The sequence below is a fragment of the Crinia signifera genome, chromosome 1, assembly GCF_055691185.1.
Source record: "Crinia signifera chromosome 1, ASM5569118v1, whole genome shotgun sequence".
NCBI classification, from domain to species: Eukaryota; Metazoa; Chordata; class Amphibia; order Anura; family Myobatrachidae; genus Crinia; species Crinia signifera.
In genome coordinates this window covers 477,022,632-477,043,625 of record NC_139217.1, presented here as the reverse complement: position 1 = coordinate 477,043,625, position 20,994 = coordinate 477,022,632, and the positions used below count along the sequence as shown (strand labels likewise).

Sequence of the window (20,994 nt, the reverse complement as noted above, 5' to 3'; positions counted from 1 at the left end):
TTCTCCTGTATCTACCAGTACATTACCGTATGTGTCATTCTCCTGTATGTACCAGCACATAACCGTATGTATCATTCTCCTGTATGTACCAGCACATAACCGTATGTATCATTCTCCTGTATGCACCAGTACATTACCGTATGTATCATTCTCCTGTATGCACCAGTACATTACCGTATGTGTCATTCTCCTGTACAGTATATACCAGTACATTACCGTAGGTGCCATTCTCCTGTATCTACCAGTACATTACCGTATGTGTCATTCTCCTGTATGTACCAGCACATAACCGTATGTATCATTCTTCTGTATGTACCAGCACATAACCGTATGTATCATTCTCCTGTATGTACCAGTACATTACCGTAGGTGTCATTCTCCTGTATGTACCAGTACATTACCGTATGTGTCATTCTCCTGCATGTACCAGCACATAACCGTATGTATCATTCTCCTGTATGTACCAGTACATTACGGTACATATAATTCTCCTGTCTGTAAGTCTGCATTTCCCCTCAGTTACTTCCTCTCCTCGTACTGTAACGCAGTATTTCCACTCACAACACCTGCCAGGCACCATGACGGACACAGCTGACACAGTGACTTATGCTGACCTGAAATTTGGCGACATACAACTGAAACACACAAAGCAGGCTGGTAATATTACACTCCATTATTGCATGACATTGCTTGGTACAACTGCTGGGTGAGTAGATCTCCTCTACCACAGTACTGAGGTGGCAGGTCTGTTGGAGATGTGTTGTTGGCCATAGCAACCAATCAGATTCTAACTCATTTATTTAGCACCTTCTAGAAGATAATACATACAATCTCTGTTACTGGTTACCATCCCTCCTGTTACTGGTTACCATCCCTCCTGTTACTGGTTACCATCGCTCCTGTTACTGGTTACCATCCCTCCTGTTACTGGTTACCATCCCTCCTGTTACTGGTTACCATCCCTCTTGTTACTGGTTACCATCCCTCTTGTTACTGGTTACCATCCGTCCTGTTACTGGTTACCATCCCTCCTGTTACTGGTTACCATCCCTCCTGTAACTGGTTACCATCCCTCTTGTTACTGGTTACCATCGCTCTGTTATTGGTTACCATCCCTCTTGTTACTGGTTACCATCCCTCCTGTTACTGGTTACCATCCCTCCTGTTACTGGTTACCATCCCTTCTGTTACTGGTTACCATCCCTCCTGTAACTGGTTACCATCCCTCTTGTTACTGGTTACCATCGCTCTGTTATTGGTTACCATCCCTCTTGTTACTGGTTACCATCCGTCCTGTTACTGGTTACCATCCCTCATGTTACTGGTTACCATCCCTCATGTTATTGGTTACCATCCCTCCTGTTACTGGTTACCATCCCTCCTGTTACTGGTTACCATCCCTCCTGTTACTGGTTACCATCCCTCCTGTTACTGGTTACCATCCCTCTTGTTACTGGTTACCATCCCTCCTGTTACTGGTTACCATCCCTCCTGTTACTGGTTACCATCCCTCATGTTACTGGTTACCATCCCTCATGTTACTGGTTACCATCCCTCTTGTTACTGGTTACCATCCCTCTTGTTACTGGTTACCATCCCTCCTGTTACTGGTTACCATACCTCCTGTTACTGGTTACCATCCCTCCTGTTACTGGTTACCATCCCTCTTGTTACTGGTTACCATCCCTCTTGTTACTGGTTACCATCCCTCCTGTTACTGGTTACCATCCCTCCTGTTACTGGTTACCATCCCTCCTGTTACTGGTTACCATCCCTCATGTTACTGGTTACCATCCCTCTTGTTACTGGTTACCATCCCTCTTGTTACTGGTTACCATCCCTCCTGTTACTGGTTACCATCCCTCCTGTTACTGGTTACCATACCTCCTGTTACTGGTTACCATCCCTCCTGTTACTGGTTACCATCCCTCCTGTTACTGGTTACCATCCCTCATGTTACTGGTTACCATCCCTCATGTTACTGGTTACCATCCCTCCTGTTACTGGTTACCATCCCTCATGTTACTGGTTACCATCCCTCTTGTTACTGGTTACCATCCCTCTTGTTACTGGTTACCATCCCTCCTGTTACTGGTTACCATCCCTCCTGTTACTGGTTACCATCCCTCCTGTTACTGGTTACCATCCCTCCGGTTACTGATCATCATCGCTCCTGTTACTGGTTACCATACCTCCTGTTACTGGTTACCATCCCTCCTTTTACTGGTTATCTTCCCTCCTGTTACTGGTTACCATCCCTCCTGTTACTGGTTATCTTCCCTCCTGTTACTGGTTATCTTCCCTCCTGTTACTGGTTACCATCCGTCCTGTTACTGGTTACCATCCCTCCTGTTACTGATTACCATCCCTCCTGTTACTGGTTATCTTCCCTCCTGTTACTGGTTACCATCCCTCCTGTTACTGGTTATCTTCCCTCCTGTTACTGGTTACCATCCCTCCTGTTACTGGTTATCTTCCCTCCTGTTACTGGTTACCATCCCTCCTGTTACTGGTTACCATCCCTCCTGTTACTGGTTATCTTCCCTCCTGTTACTGGTTATCTTCCCTCCTGTTACTGGTGACCATCCCTCCTGTTACTGGTTATCTTCCCTCCTGTTACTGGTTACCATCCCTCCTGTTACTGGTTACCATCCCTCCTGTTACTGGTTATCTTCCCTCCTGTTACTGGTTATCTTCCCTTCTGTTACTGATTACCATCCCTCCTTTTACTGGTTATCTTCCCTCCTGTTACTGGTTACCATCCCTCCTGTTACTGGTTATCTTCCCTCCTGTTACTGGTTACCATCCCTCCTGTTACTGGTTATCTACCCTCCTGATACTTATTACCATCCCTCATGTTACTGGTTATCTACCTTCCTGTTACTGGTTATCATCCTTGCTGTTACTGGTTATCATTACTCTGTTACTGATTACCATCCCTCCTTTTACTGGTTATCTTCCCTCCTGTTACTGGTTACCATCCCTCCTGTTACTGGTTATCATCCTTCCTTTTACTGGTTATCATCGCTCTGTTACTGGTTACCATCCCTCCTGTTACTGGTTAGTAACCAGTAACAGGAGGGATGGTAACCAGTGGTTACCATCCCTCCTGTTACTGGTTACCATCCCTGCTGTTACTGATTATTTTTCCTCATGTTACTGTTCATCATCCTTCCTGTTACTGGTTAACAGTGCTCCTATTACTGGCTATATTCCCTCCTGTTACTGGTTACCATCCCTCCTGTTACTGGTTATCATCCATCCTGTTACTGGTTATCAACCCTCCTGTTACTGGTTATCATCCTTTCTCTTACTGGTTATCATCGCTCTTTTACTGGTTACCATCCCTCCTGTTACTGGTTACCATCGCTCCTGTTACTGGTTACTATCGCTCCTGTTACTGGTTATCATCCCTGCTGTTACTGGTTATCATCCCTCCTGTTATTGGCTATCTTCCCTGCTGTTACTGGTTATCATCGCTCTGTTATTGGTTATCATAATTCTGTTACTGGTTAGCATCCCTCCTGTTACTGGTTATCATCACTCTGTTACGGGTTATCTTCCCTCCTTTTATGGGTTACCATCCCTTGTGTTACTGGTTATCATAACTCTGGGGGTTATTCTAGTTCATTCTTTCTGACAAAATCCTTCTTAGATGGGCAAAACCATGTGCACTGCGGGTGGGGCAGATGTAACTTGTGCAGAGAAAATTAGATTTGGGCGGGGTTTTTCTTCAAAGTGAGATCTATATTGCATTATAAAAAAAGCAGTCAGTATTTTCCCTGCACAGAAACAAAATAAATCACCAAATCTAATTCTATCTGCACATGTTACATCTGCCCCCCTGCAGTGCACATGGTTTTGTCCATCTAAGAAGGATTTTGTAAGAAAGAATGAACTAGAATAAACCCCTCTGTTACTGGTTACCGTCCCTCCTGTTACTGGTTACCATCCCTCCTGTTACTAGTTATCATCCTTCCTGTTACTGGCTACCATCCCTCCTGTTACTGGTTACCATCCCTCCTGTTACTGGTTACCATCCCTCCTGTTACTGGTTACCATCCCTCCTGTTACTGTTTACCATCCCTCCTGTTACTGTTTTCCATCCCTCCTGTTACTGGTTACCATCCCTCCTGTTACTCGTTATCATCCCTCTGTTACTGGTTACCAGCGCTTCTGTTTCTCGTTACCATCCCTCCTGTTACTGGTTACCATCCCTCCTGTTACTGGATACCAGCACTCCTGTTACTGGATACCAGCACTCCTGTTACTGGATACCAGCACTCCTGTTACTGGATACCAGCACTCCTGTTACTGGTTAAATTTTTTAGCGTCTCTGGTGCCTCAGCCCCTTTTTGTTCCCTGTGTAGGTGGCGCCCATGTGATCACCTGTTCACTAGCACCGTGCCTGCAGATACTGTCACAGAATGTATACAGAGTAACTGTCCATCAATAATATGCTATAACTCATGTGTATGACATCCTATACCTGAGGTAATATTACAATGCTGCTCTCATCCAGACATGTCACCGGAGAACGACGCAGCAGATTGGGATACTATGTATGAGAATGTTATTCCACGCAGAGAGAAGAGAGAGTCTGCAGCGCCACCTGGTGGACAACAGAAAAATCTCACAGCCGGTAGGTATGACAGCATTGTACTCTGGAGGTTATTCTGGTTCAGTGCTGTGAATTTCGCAGCCTTGTGAGTGCACCAGACGCCACCCGCATGAAAGCTGTCTGCCCCCCCTGCATGCCGCTATCCCTCCGCAGGCATACAAATGGGTGTTTTGCATAAACATCCATTTGCTGATTTCTATAGCGCTCGCAGTTCTGAGATGCCTCCAAGGGCGTAACTACCAGAGCTGCAGGGGGCCCAGAGCTGCAGGGGGCTCAGAGCTGCAGGGGGCCCAGAGCTGCAGGGGGCCCAGAGCTGCAGGGGGCCCAGAGCTGAAGGGGCCCATCTTTACGGAATATGTTTTACATACATTTATTACCATCAGTTGCTAAATATGGGGCCCTTACAAACTTTTGCTATGGGGCCTATGAATATCTAGTTACACCCCTGGAGGCCTCTGTGGTGTCTCTGATCTCCGAGCGCCCTGTGCGGGATGCGGCTGACAGCTGACATACACTGACCCCAGCTGCTCATCATCGGGGAATCACTATGGAAACGCCCAACGTTTTCCCCCAGCCCTCCGCCCCATGCTCCCCAGCTGCACCGCTGTGTGCGACCACCCAGCGATTAATATATTTATGATGGTCGCTCGCAGACATCGGCTGCACATGCGCATAAATGACTGTGGTCCCCCGTGAGAACGCGCAGGAGAACGATTAAATTAGAATCACCCCCTCTGTGTGCATAATGGGACTGGTATTGTAGTATTATAGTAAGGAAATCATTACTAAAGAGAGACCCCCAGCTAAGACCCCAATTACCGTAACAGTGATACCACTTGCAGTACATCTCACCACTGATCATGCTGATGTATTCGCATATGTGATCAGATATCCCAATAACAGTGGCCCTTCGTGGTCAGCGTCTGGGTTTGGTCCCCTGTGAACCGCGAGTCCCTTTTACATGCACAGAATGATGCGCTGGACACGGCCATGAGACTTTGTTGTATTCAGAAAATCGGGGGGGGGGGGGGGGAGGGGGAGGTGTGATACCCAGGTCACCTTCACCGACATTACCCCTTGGGGGGGGGGGGGTGGCAGGAGTGCCCAGGGGCTCATGTGCTTTACTGGGATCTCTTGCACCATCTGAGAGTCTTCTCCTCCACCACATTGACATTTGTAGTTTTTGTTTTAGCTTTGTGCCTTCACAGCCTGAAGAGGTCCCCTCTCACTTCCTCTTACCTCCTCTCCCCTGCTTTCCCTCACTACCACCTTCCACCTTTAATTGGCGTGACATATCTTGGGGTGTAATAATCTCCATCATCCAGGGGTGTAACTCCCAGAGGCAATGGAGTCAGCTGCCTCCGGGCTCCAAGCCCTGAAGTGGAACCTGCATGTAGAGCAGCACCTGAGTGGTTCACAGCAGGATCAAATTATTGCCACTGCTCTCCCCCAGGCGCATTGCGATGCACCCACTGTTACTTTTGCTTAGCTAATTTGCTCTACCCCAGAAGCCCTCCAATAGAGGATAGGATAGCTCCCAACTGGTATTGCTCCACGTGCGCTGCAGAAAGCAACAGTTCATCCACCTTTACTGCTGATCAGTGAATTGGGACCAACCAGTTGCCCTTTTCTGCCACAAAGATGTCACCTTACTTTTGAGCCAGTGTATGCCCCATCTGACGGCATAGGCACACGTTACCACGTGCACCGAAACGCCAGAAATCCAAGGTAATTAATATATCAAAATGTGTTAACTATCAAAAAAAATGAATCCTTCTGATTGGTCCCTGGTGTAAGATTGGATCTAGCATGAATTTGGGAGTATTATATGTGTAGAGAAATAGAACCTGTTGACTCTATCGCCTGACGTTAGATGTTCATTAATGTCCGCCGTTCTCTGCCTTTATTAGGATACCGGAACTGGGCTCCGTACATCTGTCCTCTGTTCCTATTCTTCTGTCTGACGTTATCCGCAGCCACCATCGGTGTGACCCTGAAGTGTAAGTGAGGCCTTGCCTCTGGTTACGTATAGAGTTCTTCCTCAGGCGCCCCCATATATAACTAATTCACAATATAAACAATAATAAACCGTAAAATAAACCTGATGGAGATAGATTTCATAGATGTCTACGCACCTAAAACTGGCAAAGGAACAATCTCGTTCTCGTGTATTACAGCAAAACTGATTCTTAAAGCAAATATCAGCATCTAGCAATGGCTCTGCACAGTCTGCTAACCATGGAGGTCACTGTCGCTGGGCTCCTTGCCTGAAGGGGGCACTGACTCCATTGTCCTCATTTCATTTACTTGCTGCTGAGAACGAGCCCTGGAGCAGAGCGCCAACTAGCATCAGATGCCTCTGTACATAATACATAGTGTATATATATAATGTAATAATTGGAGGGGAACGCAGTGCGGCGAATCCACGTTATGTGATCTCATATGTTCATATGTATGTTCTCTTTGAAATGTTCATCTCCTTCCGCTGAATGAGACCCACTTGGCCACTATGTGATGTCCCAGCCAGCCCCAGCTAGTGCCCAGAAAGCAGGAAGGGAAGTGCTGGGACATTATATATACAAAAGTGGTTGAGCGCCAGACAATTCCATAACGGGAAATACCCTCATGTATCATCATTGTCATTTCTATTCCATTTATTTGGATTCACTACGATCAAATGAAGAATTTCTGGATAAACACATTTGTACTCACTGCTGCGGACCATCAACAAATTCACAGATTATGGACTTTTAATATTTCCCGTTACGGAATTGTCTGGCACTTTTGTTGTTTATACAGGTTGAGTATCCCTTATCCGAAATGCTTGGGAGCACGAGCATTCCGGATAAGGGATTTTTCCGGATTTTGGAATAAATGTTTTTTAAACATACTTACCTGTCCCCTGGTGGTGCCCCGATGGTCCCTTGGCATTCACGTTGTCCCCCGGCGTCCACGGCAGGCCGTCAGCACCATCTCCGGTGTCTCCATTGGGCCCAGGAGTGCATTGTGCGAGTGTGCTTGCGGTCCGGTGACGTCTCCAGCGGACGCACACTCACGCAATGCACTCCTGGGACCACCAGTAATTTTCAGACAGGATCAGCAGATATGCAGAAATGTACCCTCCACCGCGCATCCCCTCCAACACCCATCTGAAGTATCTGGGAACATAGTTTTTAAATGATAAGGTACGTAGTAACGTAGTACCATCAATATAGCAGCTTATACACATTTTCCTTACTTCTCGCACATATTGAGCTGGAGGCGGCATTGTCCCAAATCTCAGCCCACTTTTAAGAATCTATATAGTGTCCCAGGTCTCGTTCCCACGCTAGCTCATGCGGGTCTCAAGTAGAACCGGAGTCTTCCCCCAAGTGTATAGATTACAGATATTAGACCTCTAGTGTATGATCGTTTACAGCAGATACAGTATATTCAAAAGAGGTTAGGGGTCTAGCAGTGAGAACGGATGTGACTTATGTGTGGAAGTGCGGGATTTGCAGAAATCGAAAGAAATCTGTGGTTGGGATTGCCGTTCCTTCACGGATGTCCGAAAAATGGCCTCACTGGCTATATCATTAAGATAGTAAATATTCTCACAGGTCCATTTAGTAATGGAAGATTTACAAAGACCAGGGTGGGTAATCAAAAACAGCATATCTTTTAATTGTACTTTTCAGGTAAATTACGTGTTATTTTTGTGCATCAAAGGATCCGGGTAGTGGGCCATTGTCAAGACAGCTTACTGCATACAATCCAAGTACCTGATACTCTGAGCTGAGAGGTTGTATGCAGCAAGGTCACAAGTACAATTAAAAGAAATGCTGTTTCACTGGTGAGTGCTCTTCTTGGATTAAATATCATACACACATACTATATATAAAAGTAGAGTGTATCATGTCATCTAATGTTTTCAGGAACTGTGTCCATCTTCCGGACAATGCACTAAAAGTCCCATCCTGAAAAGATTGGACGACATGTTCTGAATACGATCTACATTTGGATAAGGAAAGGAATTGCCCCCGAGGGCCTTGTGTAAACCATGTGCATATCCTGATCTCAGTGGGACATTGCAGGGGTATTGGGGGCACAAACATTCATCTTGCCTCCAGGAACCTGAGAAGACCTTACAGCACTGGTGTGTAACATTACGTTATATGTCCTATGGTGTCACCTCTCTCCCAGACCTGCAGGTGTCCGGGGAACTAGACCAGCTCTCTCTGACTCACATGGAGCTAAACAGCAGCCTGACTCAGAGACTCAGAGACAAGGAGGACCTCATAGCGACCATGCGGCAGAGTCTGGGGAACACCAGGCAGAGGCTGGAGCTGCAGCTGGAGGAGATGAAAACCCTGAATGGGTCCCTACTGCAATGTGAGCGGGAAGGACAGAAATGTACAGAGGACAAGGAACATGCGGAGGTCACACTGAGCCAAACAAGATCAGAGCTCAACCAATCGGCACAGAGCATCAAAGGTGATAACCGATCCCACGTGTAGAGTAAGGCTTATACAGAACGGGGAAGGTGATCCACACAATAGGCCTGATTCAGACCTGTGTGATAGCCTAGTGATAGCCAAGTTGTCCGAGACTGACATTTATGCTGGACGCTATCCTCCAAGTTTGGGGTGGGTGCTGATGTCATGTGATGTCAGCCGCCCGCTACATGCAGGTACCACCACACCTGTGACCTCAGGAGAACGCCTAGTGTTTTATATGGGGATACCAATAAAATGGTAGGTCTTCTATTGCTGCTGCCCCCGACCCACCCCCGGCCCAACCCCGGCCCTCCATTCCCAGAAAGAACAGGTGAGCGAGTGTGAAACTCACCAAAGGCGTTTTCTCCTGGTATTTGCGCATGGGCAATCCCAGAACATTGCGGGTGGGTAAAATTTCAGAACTAAACAAACAGGTCTGAATTGCCCCAAAGTCAGTCAATAAATTCCCCAAATATCTCTGCACTCCTCTGGCTGCAATAGCCCCATTGCCATAAACTACCCCATCAGTTACTGGGGGCTGGGAATCAAGTGGAAAAAGTGGGAATAGTAATAAGGGAATAAGGATTTTAATAGAATAGCCAGGGTGTGTTAGGGAGTATTGGGGGGGTTAATGGATTTTAGGGTATTTGGGGAGGGCTGGTTGTGTTAATGGGTTTAGTGGAGTGTTGGTGGTTGTTGATGGGTTTTGGGGGGTGTTGGGGGAGTGTTGATGGGTTTTGGGGGGTTTAGGGGTGTTTGGGGGTGTTTAGGGATGTTGGGGAATGTTAATGGGTTTTGGGGGGTGCTGAAGGGTGTTGGGGAGTGTTGGTGGTTGTTAGGGAGTGCCGGGAGTTGTTGGGGGGTGCTAGGGAGTGCTGGGGGGTGCTGAAGGTTGTTGGGGGTGTTGGTGGGATGGGATTTGGGAGTATTGATGAGTTTTAGGGTGTGTTGGGGGTTGCTTGGGGTGCTGATGGGCTTTGGGGAGTGTTGGGGGTTGTTGATGGGATTTGGGGGTGTTGATGAGTTTTGGGGGTGTTGATGGGTTTTGGGGAGTGTTAATGGTTTTGGGGGGGTTGAAGGGTGCTTGGGGATGTTGGGGCATGTTGATGGGTTTTGAGGAGTGCTGGGGTTGCTGAAGGGTGTTTGGGAGTGTTGGGGGATGTTGAGGGGTATTGATGGGTTCTGGTAGGTGTTGGGGGGTGTTGATTGGTTTTGCCGGGTGTTGGGGAGTGCTGGGGTGTTGGGAGTGTTAAGGGATGTTGGGGGGTGTTAAGGGGTTTTGGGGGTGCTAAGGGCTGTTTAAAACACACTGGCATGGTCAGATCCTCCCCCCATAGCTTTAGTTTAGGATTTGTATATCAATCAGACCATCTTACTTCCAATGCATACTTAAATCAAGATTACGGGGGAAATTTACTAAAGGAAATTTGTAAAAAATAGGTGTATTTGTATCCAGAAATACACTTATTTTTGACATGTACTATCCCGAAAATACGTCAATTTGTATTCGTATTTATAGCACATCAATACGACTACGAATTGCCGTATTTTCGGAATAGAAAATGTCAAAAATAAGTGTAGAAATAGAAATACACCTATTTTTTTTTTACAAATTTCCTTTTACAAATTTCCTTTAGTAAATTTCCCCGTACATAACAAAAGGATAAATCCAATTTCCTTAGGTTATTTACCAAATGGACAGGAAAACATAGATTCCTAGACACATCTCATAAACAAGTCCCCCTACTAACACCTTTACACAGGAACTACAGACACAAAGCCTGCTACCTGCTGTGCAGTGGTCATTCATCAGAGTTTTGCTAGGAAAGGACAATTAGCATCTCATTTCCTCATCACAGCGATTCCTTCCTGCAGTCAGTACAAAATGCATTTTACATTTAGGGTGAAATCTACTAAGACAGGGGTTCCCAATCTTTTTCTAATCACGGAACCCTAGAGTATCAGAATTTTTCCAAGGCACCCCATGGCCCCCAAAAATATATATCAAATGAAGTAGATTGTGTTTATATGCGCTTCTTAGGGTCAGTTATGTGGTAAAGGGCAGGATTTGGTTCTGATTGTACACATTTTATGATTGGCAGCCACCAGCCCTGGTTTTGTCCAGAAATAATTGATCATGAATAATTTGAATTGGTCCTGGACGACCAACCCGAGGCACCCCTGCAAGTGTCCCGAGGCACCCCAGGGAGCCTAGGCGCACAGTTTGGGAACCACTGTACTAAGACAAATTTGTAAGAAATAGGTGTACTCGTATCCAGAATTACATCTATTTTTTACACATTCATATTTTTGGGATTTACTATTCTTAAAATACAACAATTTGTCTTTGTATTGATGGCACATTCGTATTTGTATTTACAATACTAATGGATACACCATCGATAGAATACGACAGGAATCACCATTCAAAAGAATGGTGATTCCTAATTTATTAAGCATATATTAAAATACGGCCTCTAATTAGTGGTAAACGGCCTCTAACTGCCAGCCAAATACACCAGAAAAATTAACTTCCTTTTCCTGGTGTATTTGGTAGAAGCCTGGACGGATCAGTCAGATCCACCATATCAGTCAGATCCACCATATCAGTCAGATCCACCATATCAGTCAGATCCATCATATCAGTCAGATCCGTCATATCAGTCAGATCCGTCATATCAGTCAGATCCGTCATATCCGTCAGATCCGCCATATAAGTCAGATCCATCATATCAGTCAGATCCATCATATCAGTCAGATCCATCATATCAGTCAGATCCATCATATCAGTCAGATCCATCATATTAGTCAGATCCATCATATCAGTCAGATCCATCATCAGTCAGATCTGTGCAGGTTTCAGTGTAAAAAAAAAAGGGATAAAAAGTAAATAAATTTAAAAAATGTCATGGGTTCCCCCCTCACGGCCATAACCAGACCAGGGAACCAGCAACCAGGCACAAGGGCCAGTTCTGGTTCCCAAAATATGGGGGACAAAATGATGAGGGGTCCCCCATATTTAAGAACCAGCACCAGGCCTAACCAGCCAGCAGGGTAATGCCACAGCCAGGGGGGGGGGGACTTTTTATACAAGCCAAAGCATTACCCCCTGACCAATCAGCCTGGGTCTTTGGGGAGTGGAGATCCCACCAATGAAGGGGTCCCCCCTCCAGAATGTCCCTGCCCAGGCTGAAGCCAGGGGATGTCCCCAGTACCCCTGGGCATTGGGTACTGGCTGATGAAAGCAGTAAAAAATTAGAAATAAAAATTATTGTCCAATACTGTGGAACTATGTGCAAGCTTCCCCCGCATGCTGGGACTTGGAGGGCTTGCTGGAACTTGTAGTTCCACAGTAATAGAAATAGATAAATAAACGCACTGACACCCACATGAAAAATAAAACTTTTACACATACATAGCCCATACATACTGATACTTACCTATCTTGAGCCCATATGTAGGTCCCCCGTCCATCGGTCCTGGTGTCCGGTGTCCTGGGGTCTGGTGTGCTGGGGTCTGGAGTCCTGCGGTCTGGTGTCCTGGGGTCCGGGTATCTGAAGAAATCCATAGGGGGACCTGTGGAAGGAAATTATACTCACGAAGCTCCTCCGGCATAGATCTGGTCTTCTTCACTCCTGAAGTAGTCCAGCGTACTTGGCAAAAAAATAAACTGAACACCCGGACCATCACAAACAGTGAGAAGCCCTGAATGTTTACCTTCAGCGCTTGTCACTCCGAATGCCGCTATTGGCCGCCTAGCGGCCAATCAGCAGCAAGCCAGCCAATAGCGGTAATCGGGAGGATCTCCTCCTGTTAGTTTGCAATGGTTCGGGTGTTTGTAGTTGTCACGGACCCACCGGTCGCTCCTCCAGATACGTCAACCTGGGCAGCTCCAGCCGTGACTGGGGTTCACTTTGGACACATGAGTCCCCTCTTATAAGGTACGCCGCCACCAGCAAAGCCTGATTTAGCGCTTCGAAATTGTGCAAGGTACGCCTTGCTCGCACCTGACCACACAATACAGTATATTAAAAAAAAGTTGTAACATTCTCTTTTAGCTTAAGTCCTCAGAACACAAAATTCAGAACTGGAATTATGTATGATTTATTCCAAGAAATACTTCAGAGCTTTAGTGATAAAGATGATTACTAAGATTTTAAAAGTGCACACAAAAGAAATACATCTCAAACAAAATAAAAGGGAATTAAAATGACAGAACTGTATCTTACACCCAAGTTCTTATTCTGTAGTGGGGGAGTTTCCACATGAAACATTGGGTCATTTCCAGCCAGCTTGATGTTCCCCCAAGAAGTACCACCAACTATAGGGACAAGAGAGCAGTTACTGTATATCTGCAGACTCCCTCATCCCTCCCACCCTTGGGATTTTGACCATTTCCCTGATGGACACTAATGAATGTCCCTAAATAATTGATCCTCTTACATGAAGGATTGGTCCATTGCTTTGAAGTGATTTTTACACATTCCTTACCCAGTAAAATGCAATAGCAATGTCCGATAAGAGATCTGTAGTGGACGGGTGGAGCACTTTTGGCCTGCTCTGGACCATGCTGATCTAACCCTCAATCTGATTTATGAGGGGTCTATGATCCTAACTTTAGAGAACTCTAACCTCCTAGTATACTCCCTGGTTCACATTAAGTATACACGTATACTGTAATACAAGAGATACATTGATTTCACACATAATAATAACGGAAGGCATGATTTCACATCAGTGGTTAATTTTGCTGGACTACTTCAGGAGTGAAGAGGAAAGATCTACAACGGAGGAACCCCGTGAGTATAATTTCCTTCCACAGGTTCCCCTATGGATTTCTTCAGACACCCGGACCCCAGGACACCGGACCTCAGGAACGATGGTTGGGGACCTACCTACAGGCTAAAGAAAGGTAAGTATCAGTATGTATGGGCTATGTATGTATTAAAGTTATATTTTTTATGTGTCAGTGTGCTTTAATTTAACTATAGGTTTTGCTGTGGTTGTCCAAGTCCCAGTATGCGTTTCAGGCTTGCTGGGACTCATAGCTCCACAGAAAAAAAAAACAATGGTTTATTCAAATATTTACAATTGAGTCAGCCCGGTACCCACAGCCCAGGGGTACCGGGGACAGCACCAGGCTTCAGCTTGGGCAGGTAAGTTCTGGAGTGGGGAGACCCCTTCATTGGGGGGGTCCCCAGGACCCCTGCCCAGGCTGACAGGTCGGTAGGGTTAATGTTTTGGCCGCGGGACCTTATAAAATAAGTGTCCCCCCGGCTGTGACATTTACCCTTTTGGCTGGGTCAGCCTGGGGCTGGTTCCTTATTTTGTCCCCCGTATTTTGGGAACCAGGCCCGGCCCTAGGGTTGGTTTGAAAAAATCAGCAGAGCACTATTTCAATGGTTTTCTGATTTTTTTTAAAACCAGGCCCGGCTCTTTGAGCCTGGTGCTGGTTACGGCCGTAGGGAGGGACCCCACGCCGTTTAAAAAATAAAAAATGTTTACACACTGCAGCCTGCACGGATCTGACTGACTGCCTATATGGATTTGTATTAGCAGCCGTATATAATGCTTTGTAAATTCCCCTCCAGAATACAAATTTGCATATGGCTCAAACAGCCGTATGCATTAGTATTCATTAGTACTATTAAGAATACGAAAAATCGTATTTGTCTACTTAGTAAATTCCCCCCTTAGAATGTATTCCTTAGTACCCTTAAATAAATATATATAATGTATGTTGTTACTAGGAAACGGTACCCCTTGCTTCCTAATATAGGTGGAGATTGATTGGGCAAACAGCGCTGTCTATCATTCAAGGCAGATAATAAGGAATAGGGGGTGGGTTGTCGGGAAGGATTGCGCTGTGGACTCTTTGTGTGGTAAACCAGCTGCAGTGAGTGTAGAGGTATACTACCAGTACCTCTTATTAAAGCTAGTTGGGGGGGTTACACCTAGTTGCTGTAAACCCCCCCCCCCCCAACTAGATAATAACGAATGGAGTGTTACCAGATAGGGTGGGCTGCTGCAGTCCACATGATGGGAAGCGCCGGAAATCATCTTAGGCAGCAAGTGACGCACACACCTCTGATTCGCAGTAAGGGCAATCCATCTTTTTGTATAGGGGAAGGAGATAGAGTGCAGATAGAATAAGCTACGAATGAGATGCACTACACCTCGGGGGGGGGGGAGGGGGGGTATTCAAAACCATTTGCATAAAAGTTGCAACTCCCTCATGTCACCTAGCCCACATTACACTGTTACATCATAGTTACCTCCCCTCCTGCATTCTGCAGGAGACTCCCTGACATAGCAGCAATCTCCCTCTCTCCCTCATTAGTCTAGCAATCTCCCTCATGTCACCTAGCCCACATTAAACTGTTACATCATAGTTACCTCCCCTCCTGCATTCTGCAGGAGACTCCCTGACATTGCAGCAATCTCCCTCTCTCCCTCATTAGTCTAACAGTCTCCCTCATGTCACCTAGCCCACATTACACTGTTACATCATAGTTACCTCCCCTCCTGTACTCTGCAGGAGACTCCCTGACAGTAGCAATCTCCCTCTCTCCCTCATTAGTCTAGCAATCTCCCTCATGTCACCTAGCCCACATTACACTGTTACATCCTAGTTACCTCCCATCCTGCATTCTGCATGAGACTACCTGACATAGCAGCAATCTCCCTCTCTCCCTCATTAGACTAGCAATCTCCCTCATGTCACCTAGCCCACATTACACTGTTACATCATAGCTACCTTCCCTCCTGCATTCTGCAGGAGACTCCCTGACATAGCAGCAATCTCTCTCTCTCCCTCATTAGTCTAGCAATCTCCCTCATGTCACCTAGCCCACATTACACTGTTACATCATAGTTACCTCCCATCCTGCAGGAGACTCCCTGACATAGCAGCAATCTCCCTCTCTCCCTCAATTGTCTAGCAATCTCCCTCATGTCACCTAGCTCACATTACACTGTTACACCATAGTTACCTACCCTGCTGCATTCTGCAGGAGACTCCCTGACATAGCAGCAATCTCCCTCTCTCCCTCATTAGTCTAGCAATCTCCCTCATGTCACCTAGCCCACATTACACTGTTACATCATAGTTACCTCCCCTCCTGCATTCTGCAGGAGACTCCATGACTTAGCAGCAATCTCCCTCTCTCCCTCATTAGTCTAGCAATCTCCCTCATGTCACCTAGCCCACATTACACTGTTACATCATAGTTACCTCCCCTCCTGCATTCTGCAGGAGACTTCCTGACATAGCAGCAATCTCCCTCTCTCCCTCATTAGTCTAGCAATCTCCCTCATGTCACCTAGCGCACATTACACTGTTACATCATAGTTACCTCCCCTCCTGCATTCTGCAGGAGACTCCCTGACATAGCAGCAATCTCCCTCTCTCCCTCATTAATCTAACAGTCTCCCTCATGTCACCTAGCCCACATTACACTGTTACATCATAGTTACCTCCCCTCCTGCATTCTGCAGGAGACTCCCTGACATAGCAGCAATCTCTCTCTCTCCCTCATTAGTCTAGCAATCTCCCTCTTGTCACCTAGTCCACATTACACTGTTACATCATAGTTACCTCCCCAGCTGCATTCTGCATGAGACTCCCTGACATAGCAGCAATCTCCCCCTCTCCCTCATTAGTCTAGCAATCTCCCTCATGTCACCTAGCCCACATTACACTGTTACATCATAGTAACCTCCCATTCTGCAGGAGACTCCATGACATAGCAGCAATCTCCCCCTCTCCCTCATTAGTCTAGCAATCTCCCTCATGTCACCTAGTCCACATTACACTGTTACATCATAGTTACCTCCCCTCCTGCATTCTGCAGGAGACTCCCTGACATAGCAGCAATCTCCCCCTCTCCCTCATTAGTCTAGCAATCTCCCTCATGTCACCTAGTCCACATTACACTGTTACATCATAGTTACCTCCCCTCCTGCATTCTGCAGGAGACTCCCTGACATAGCAGCAATCTCCCTCTCTCCCTCATTAGTCTAACAGTCTCCCTCATGTCACCTAGCCCACATTACACTGTTACATCATAGTTACCTCCCCTCCTGCATTCTGCAGGAGACTCCCTGACATAGCAGCAATCTCCCTCTCTCCCTCATTAGTCTAACAATCTCCCTCATGTCACGTAGCCCACATTACACTGTTACATCATAGTTACCTCCCCTCCTGCATTCTGCAGGAGACTCCCTGACATAGCAGCAATCTCCCTCTCTCCCTCATTAGTCTAGCAATCTCCCTCATGTCACCTAGCCCACATTACACTGTTACATCATAGTTACCTCCCCTCCTGCATTCTGCAGGAGACTCCCTGACATAGCAGCAATCTCCCTCTCTCCCTCATTAGTCTAACAATCTCCATCATGTCACGTAGCCCACATTACACTGTTACATCATAGTTACCTCCCCTCCTGCATTCTGCAGGAGACTCCCTGACATAGCAGCAATCTCCCTCTCTTCGTCATTAGTCTAGCAATCTCCCCCATGTCACCTAGCCCTTATTACACTGTTACATCATAGTTACCTCCCCTCCTGCATTCTGCAGGAGACTCCCTGACAGAGTCAACATCTTCTGTTCTGGCAAGAGCACCACCAACGTACAAAGAAGCTTTGAGTCTATCAGTTTGTCGATATACTGGTCTTATTTACTGTATGTATAAACATCATGATCTATAGTCTGTGCGAGTCTCCTTTTTTCTTTGTCGCTTTTGGCATCGGTAAATCCATCTGTGTAACAAAGTTTCTGCCTTTTTCACTTCTTCAGATCTGTGCCCTTCAGATTGGATTTTATTTGGTAAAAAATGTTTATGGGTTTCCGAAAATACAGAAAATTGGGATGACAGCGTGAAACAGTGCAAATCGCAGAACGCCAACATGATGTCCGTGAAGCAGAATGACCCAAAACTCCAGGTACAGTCTTAGAATATTGTGCTGTGTGGTAACTCTGACCTGGGTCTGTAGGTGATTATATCAGCAGTGTCAGCAGTGTCTAGACAATAGCGCAACAAACGGTCGACACAAGCAAACTGACATGGAAATGGTCGATGCATGTAAGATGTTGACGTGACATTTTTTAGAATGTATTCTTTCACTTTTTTCGTACTGTAGCGTAATTTATGCATGTTGTAATTCTCCGTATCTGCCTCCTTAGTCTGTAGCTGTGGACAGATGCACAGTACCACTTCTCCTGTTTAGACAGGGTGTACTGTAATTCTCTGTATCTGCCTCCTTAGTCTGTAGCTGTGGACAGATGCACAGTACCACTTCTCCTGTTTATGCAGGGTGTAATTCTCTGTATCTGATTCCTTAGTCTGTAGGTGTGGACAGATGCACAGTACCACTTCTCCTGTTTATGCAGGGTGTACTGTAATTCTCTGTATCTGCCTCCTTAGTCTGTAGGTAAGGACAGATGCACAGTACCACTTCTCCTGTTTATGCATGGTGTAATTCTCTGTATCTGCCTCCTTAGTCTGTAAGTATGGGCTGATGCACAGTACCACTTCTCCTGTTTATTATTATTATTATTATAATTTTATTTATAAGGCGCCACAAGTGTTTCGCAGCGCTGTACAAAGGAACAATACAGGGAAACAAAACTTGGCATAACATTGAATAAATAACAAAATTACAGTACAAATAAAGAGCGCCACAGATCAATACACATTACAGCTTGGATATAAGTAGTGAGGACTCAATCAACATACAACTAGAGGCTTGAGGCCAATGATGGAGATGAGTATGAAGATGGTCACTGAGTGTTGGAGTAAAGGAGAGCTGTGAGTGACATGTGAAGAGAAGTGGGCTTTGACAACAGGAGGGAAGAGGGCCCTACTCGGAGGAGCTTACAATCTAGTAGGAAGGGGAGACAGACAGATTACAAGAGGTGCAAGCGAGGGGGTGGTGGTTAGATAGCAGGATGTAAACAGGCAAGGGGTCGGAGAACCAGCTGGTTTATGCAGTGGAAGGGTACGCTTTGATGAATAGGTGAGTTTTCAGTGCCCGTTTGAAGCTTTGCAAGGTCAGGGAGAGTCTAATGGAGCGAGGGAGTGCGTTCCACTGAAGGGGTGCAGCACAGGCAAAGTCCTGTACTCTAGCATGGGAAGTAGTGATCAGGGTGGAGGAGAGACGACAGTCGTCAGCTGACCGTAGAGGGCGGGAGGGTGTATGAATGGAGATGAGGTTAGAGATATATGGAGCAATGGAATTAGAGATGGCCCTGTATGTGAGTGTGAGGTGTTTGAAGAGGATTCTGTAGGGGAATGGGAGCCAGTGCAGATTTTGTTGAAGGGGAGTGGCAGAATTAGAGCGGCGGGAGAGGAAGATAAGCCTGGCTGCAGCATTGAGGACAGATTGGAGAGGAGCTAGTTGGGATTAAGCGAGGCCGGTGAGAAGAGCATTACAGTAGTCAAGCCGTGAGATGACCAATGAGTGGATGATCAGCTTAGTTGCACTCTGTGAGAGAAAGGGCCTGATGCGAGCAATGTTGCGTAACTGGAACCGGCAAGAATGGGCCAGCGTTTGGATGTGGGGTGCAAAGGAGAGGGAGGAGTCAAGAGTGACACCCAGGCAGCGGAGTTGGGGAACAGGGGAGATGATGGTGTTGTTAACAGTGATAGAGATATTAGTAGGGGGCATAGCTCTGGGTGGGGGAAAGATAATAAGTTCGGTTTTGTCCATATTCAGCTTCAGAAATCGCTCAGACATCCAGGAGGAGATGGCAGCGAGGCAGTTGGAAACTTGAGAGAAAACAGTGGGGGACAGATCAAGAGAGGAGAGGTAGATTTGGGTGTCATCTGCATAGAGGTGATAGGCAGGTGTACTGTAATTCTTTGTATCTGCCTCCTTAGTCTGTAGGTGTGGACAGATGCACAGTACCACTTCTCCTGTTTAGGCAGGGTGTACTGTAATTCCCTGTATCTGCCTCCTTAGTCTGTAGGTGTGGACAGATGCACAGTACCACTTCTCCTGTTTAGGCAGGGTGTACTGTAATTCTCTGTATCTGCCTCCTTAGTCTGTAGGTGTGGACAGATGCACAGTACCACTTCTCCTGTTTAGGCAGGGTGTACTGTAATTCCCTGTATCTGCCTCCTTAGTCTGTAGGTGTGGACAGATGCACAGTACCACTTCTCCTGTTTAGGCAGGGTGTACTGTAATTCTCTGTATCTGCCTCCTTAGTCTGTAGGTGTGGACAGATGCACAGTACCACTTCTCCTGTTTAGGCAGGGTGTACTGTAATTCTCAGTATCTGCCTCCTTAGTCTGTAGGTATGGACAGATGCACAGTACCACTTCTCCTGTTTATGCAGGGTGTACTGTAATTCTCTGTATCTGCCTCCTTAGTCTGTAGCTGTGGACAGATGCACAGTACCACTTCTCCTGTTTATGCAGGGTGTAATTCTCTGTATCTGATTCCTTAGTCTGTAGGTATGGACAGATGCACAGTACCACTTCTCCTGTTTATGCAGGGTGTAATTCTCTGTATCTGATTCCTTAGACTGTAGGTATGGACAGATGCACAGTACCACTTCTCCTGTTTATGCAGGGTGTAATTCTCTGTATCTGCCTCCTTAGTCTGTAGGTATGGACAGATGCACAGTACCACTTCTCCTGTTTATGCAGGGTGTAATTATCTGTATCTGCCTCTTTAGACTGTAGGTATGGACAGATGCACAGTACCACTTCTCCTGTTTATGCAGGGTGTAATTCTCTGTATCTGCCTCCTTAGTCTTCTCCTGTTCACTAAGGAGGCAGATACAGAGAATTACAGTACACCCTGCATAAACAGGAGAAGTGGTACTGTGCATCTGTCCACACCTATAGACTGAGGCAGATACAGAGAATTACAGTACACCCTGCCTAAACAGG

At 46.3% G+C, this 20,994-nt stretch overlaps 1 protein-coding gene across 2 annotated transcripts in view; it reads left to right on the top strand.

The window, feature by feature from the left end:
- Positions 1–305: 305 nt before the first annotated feature.
- Positions 306–20,994, top strand: part of LOC146032625 (B-cell differentiation antigen CD72-like) — a 50,845-nt gene continuing 30,156 nt past the window's right edge. The window contains exons 1-5 of one of the 2 annotated variants that reach the window (XM_083158503.1): positions 306–657; positions 4,523–4,642; positions 6,532–6,621; positions 8,804–9,094; positions 17,895–18,040. In XM_083158503.1, coding sequence (XP_083014629.1) covers positions 459–657; positions 4,523–4,642; positions 6,532–6,621; positions 8,804–9,094; positions 17,895–18,040 — 846 coding nt within the window. In that variant the 5' untranslated portion in view covers positions 306–458. Of the gene's footprint in view, positions 707–4,522; positions 4,643–6,531; positions 6,622–8,803; positions 9,095–17,894; positions 18,041–20,994 lie in introns of both variants that reach the window. The other variant, XM_083158505.1, reaches the window with a different exon arrangement.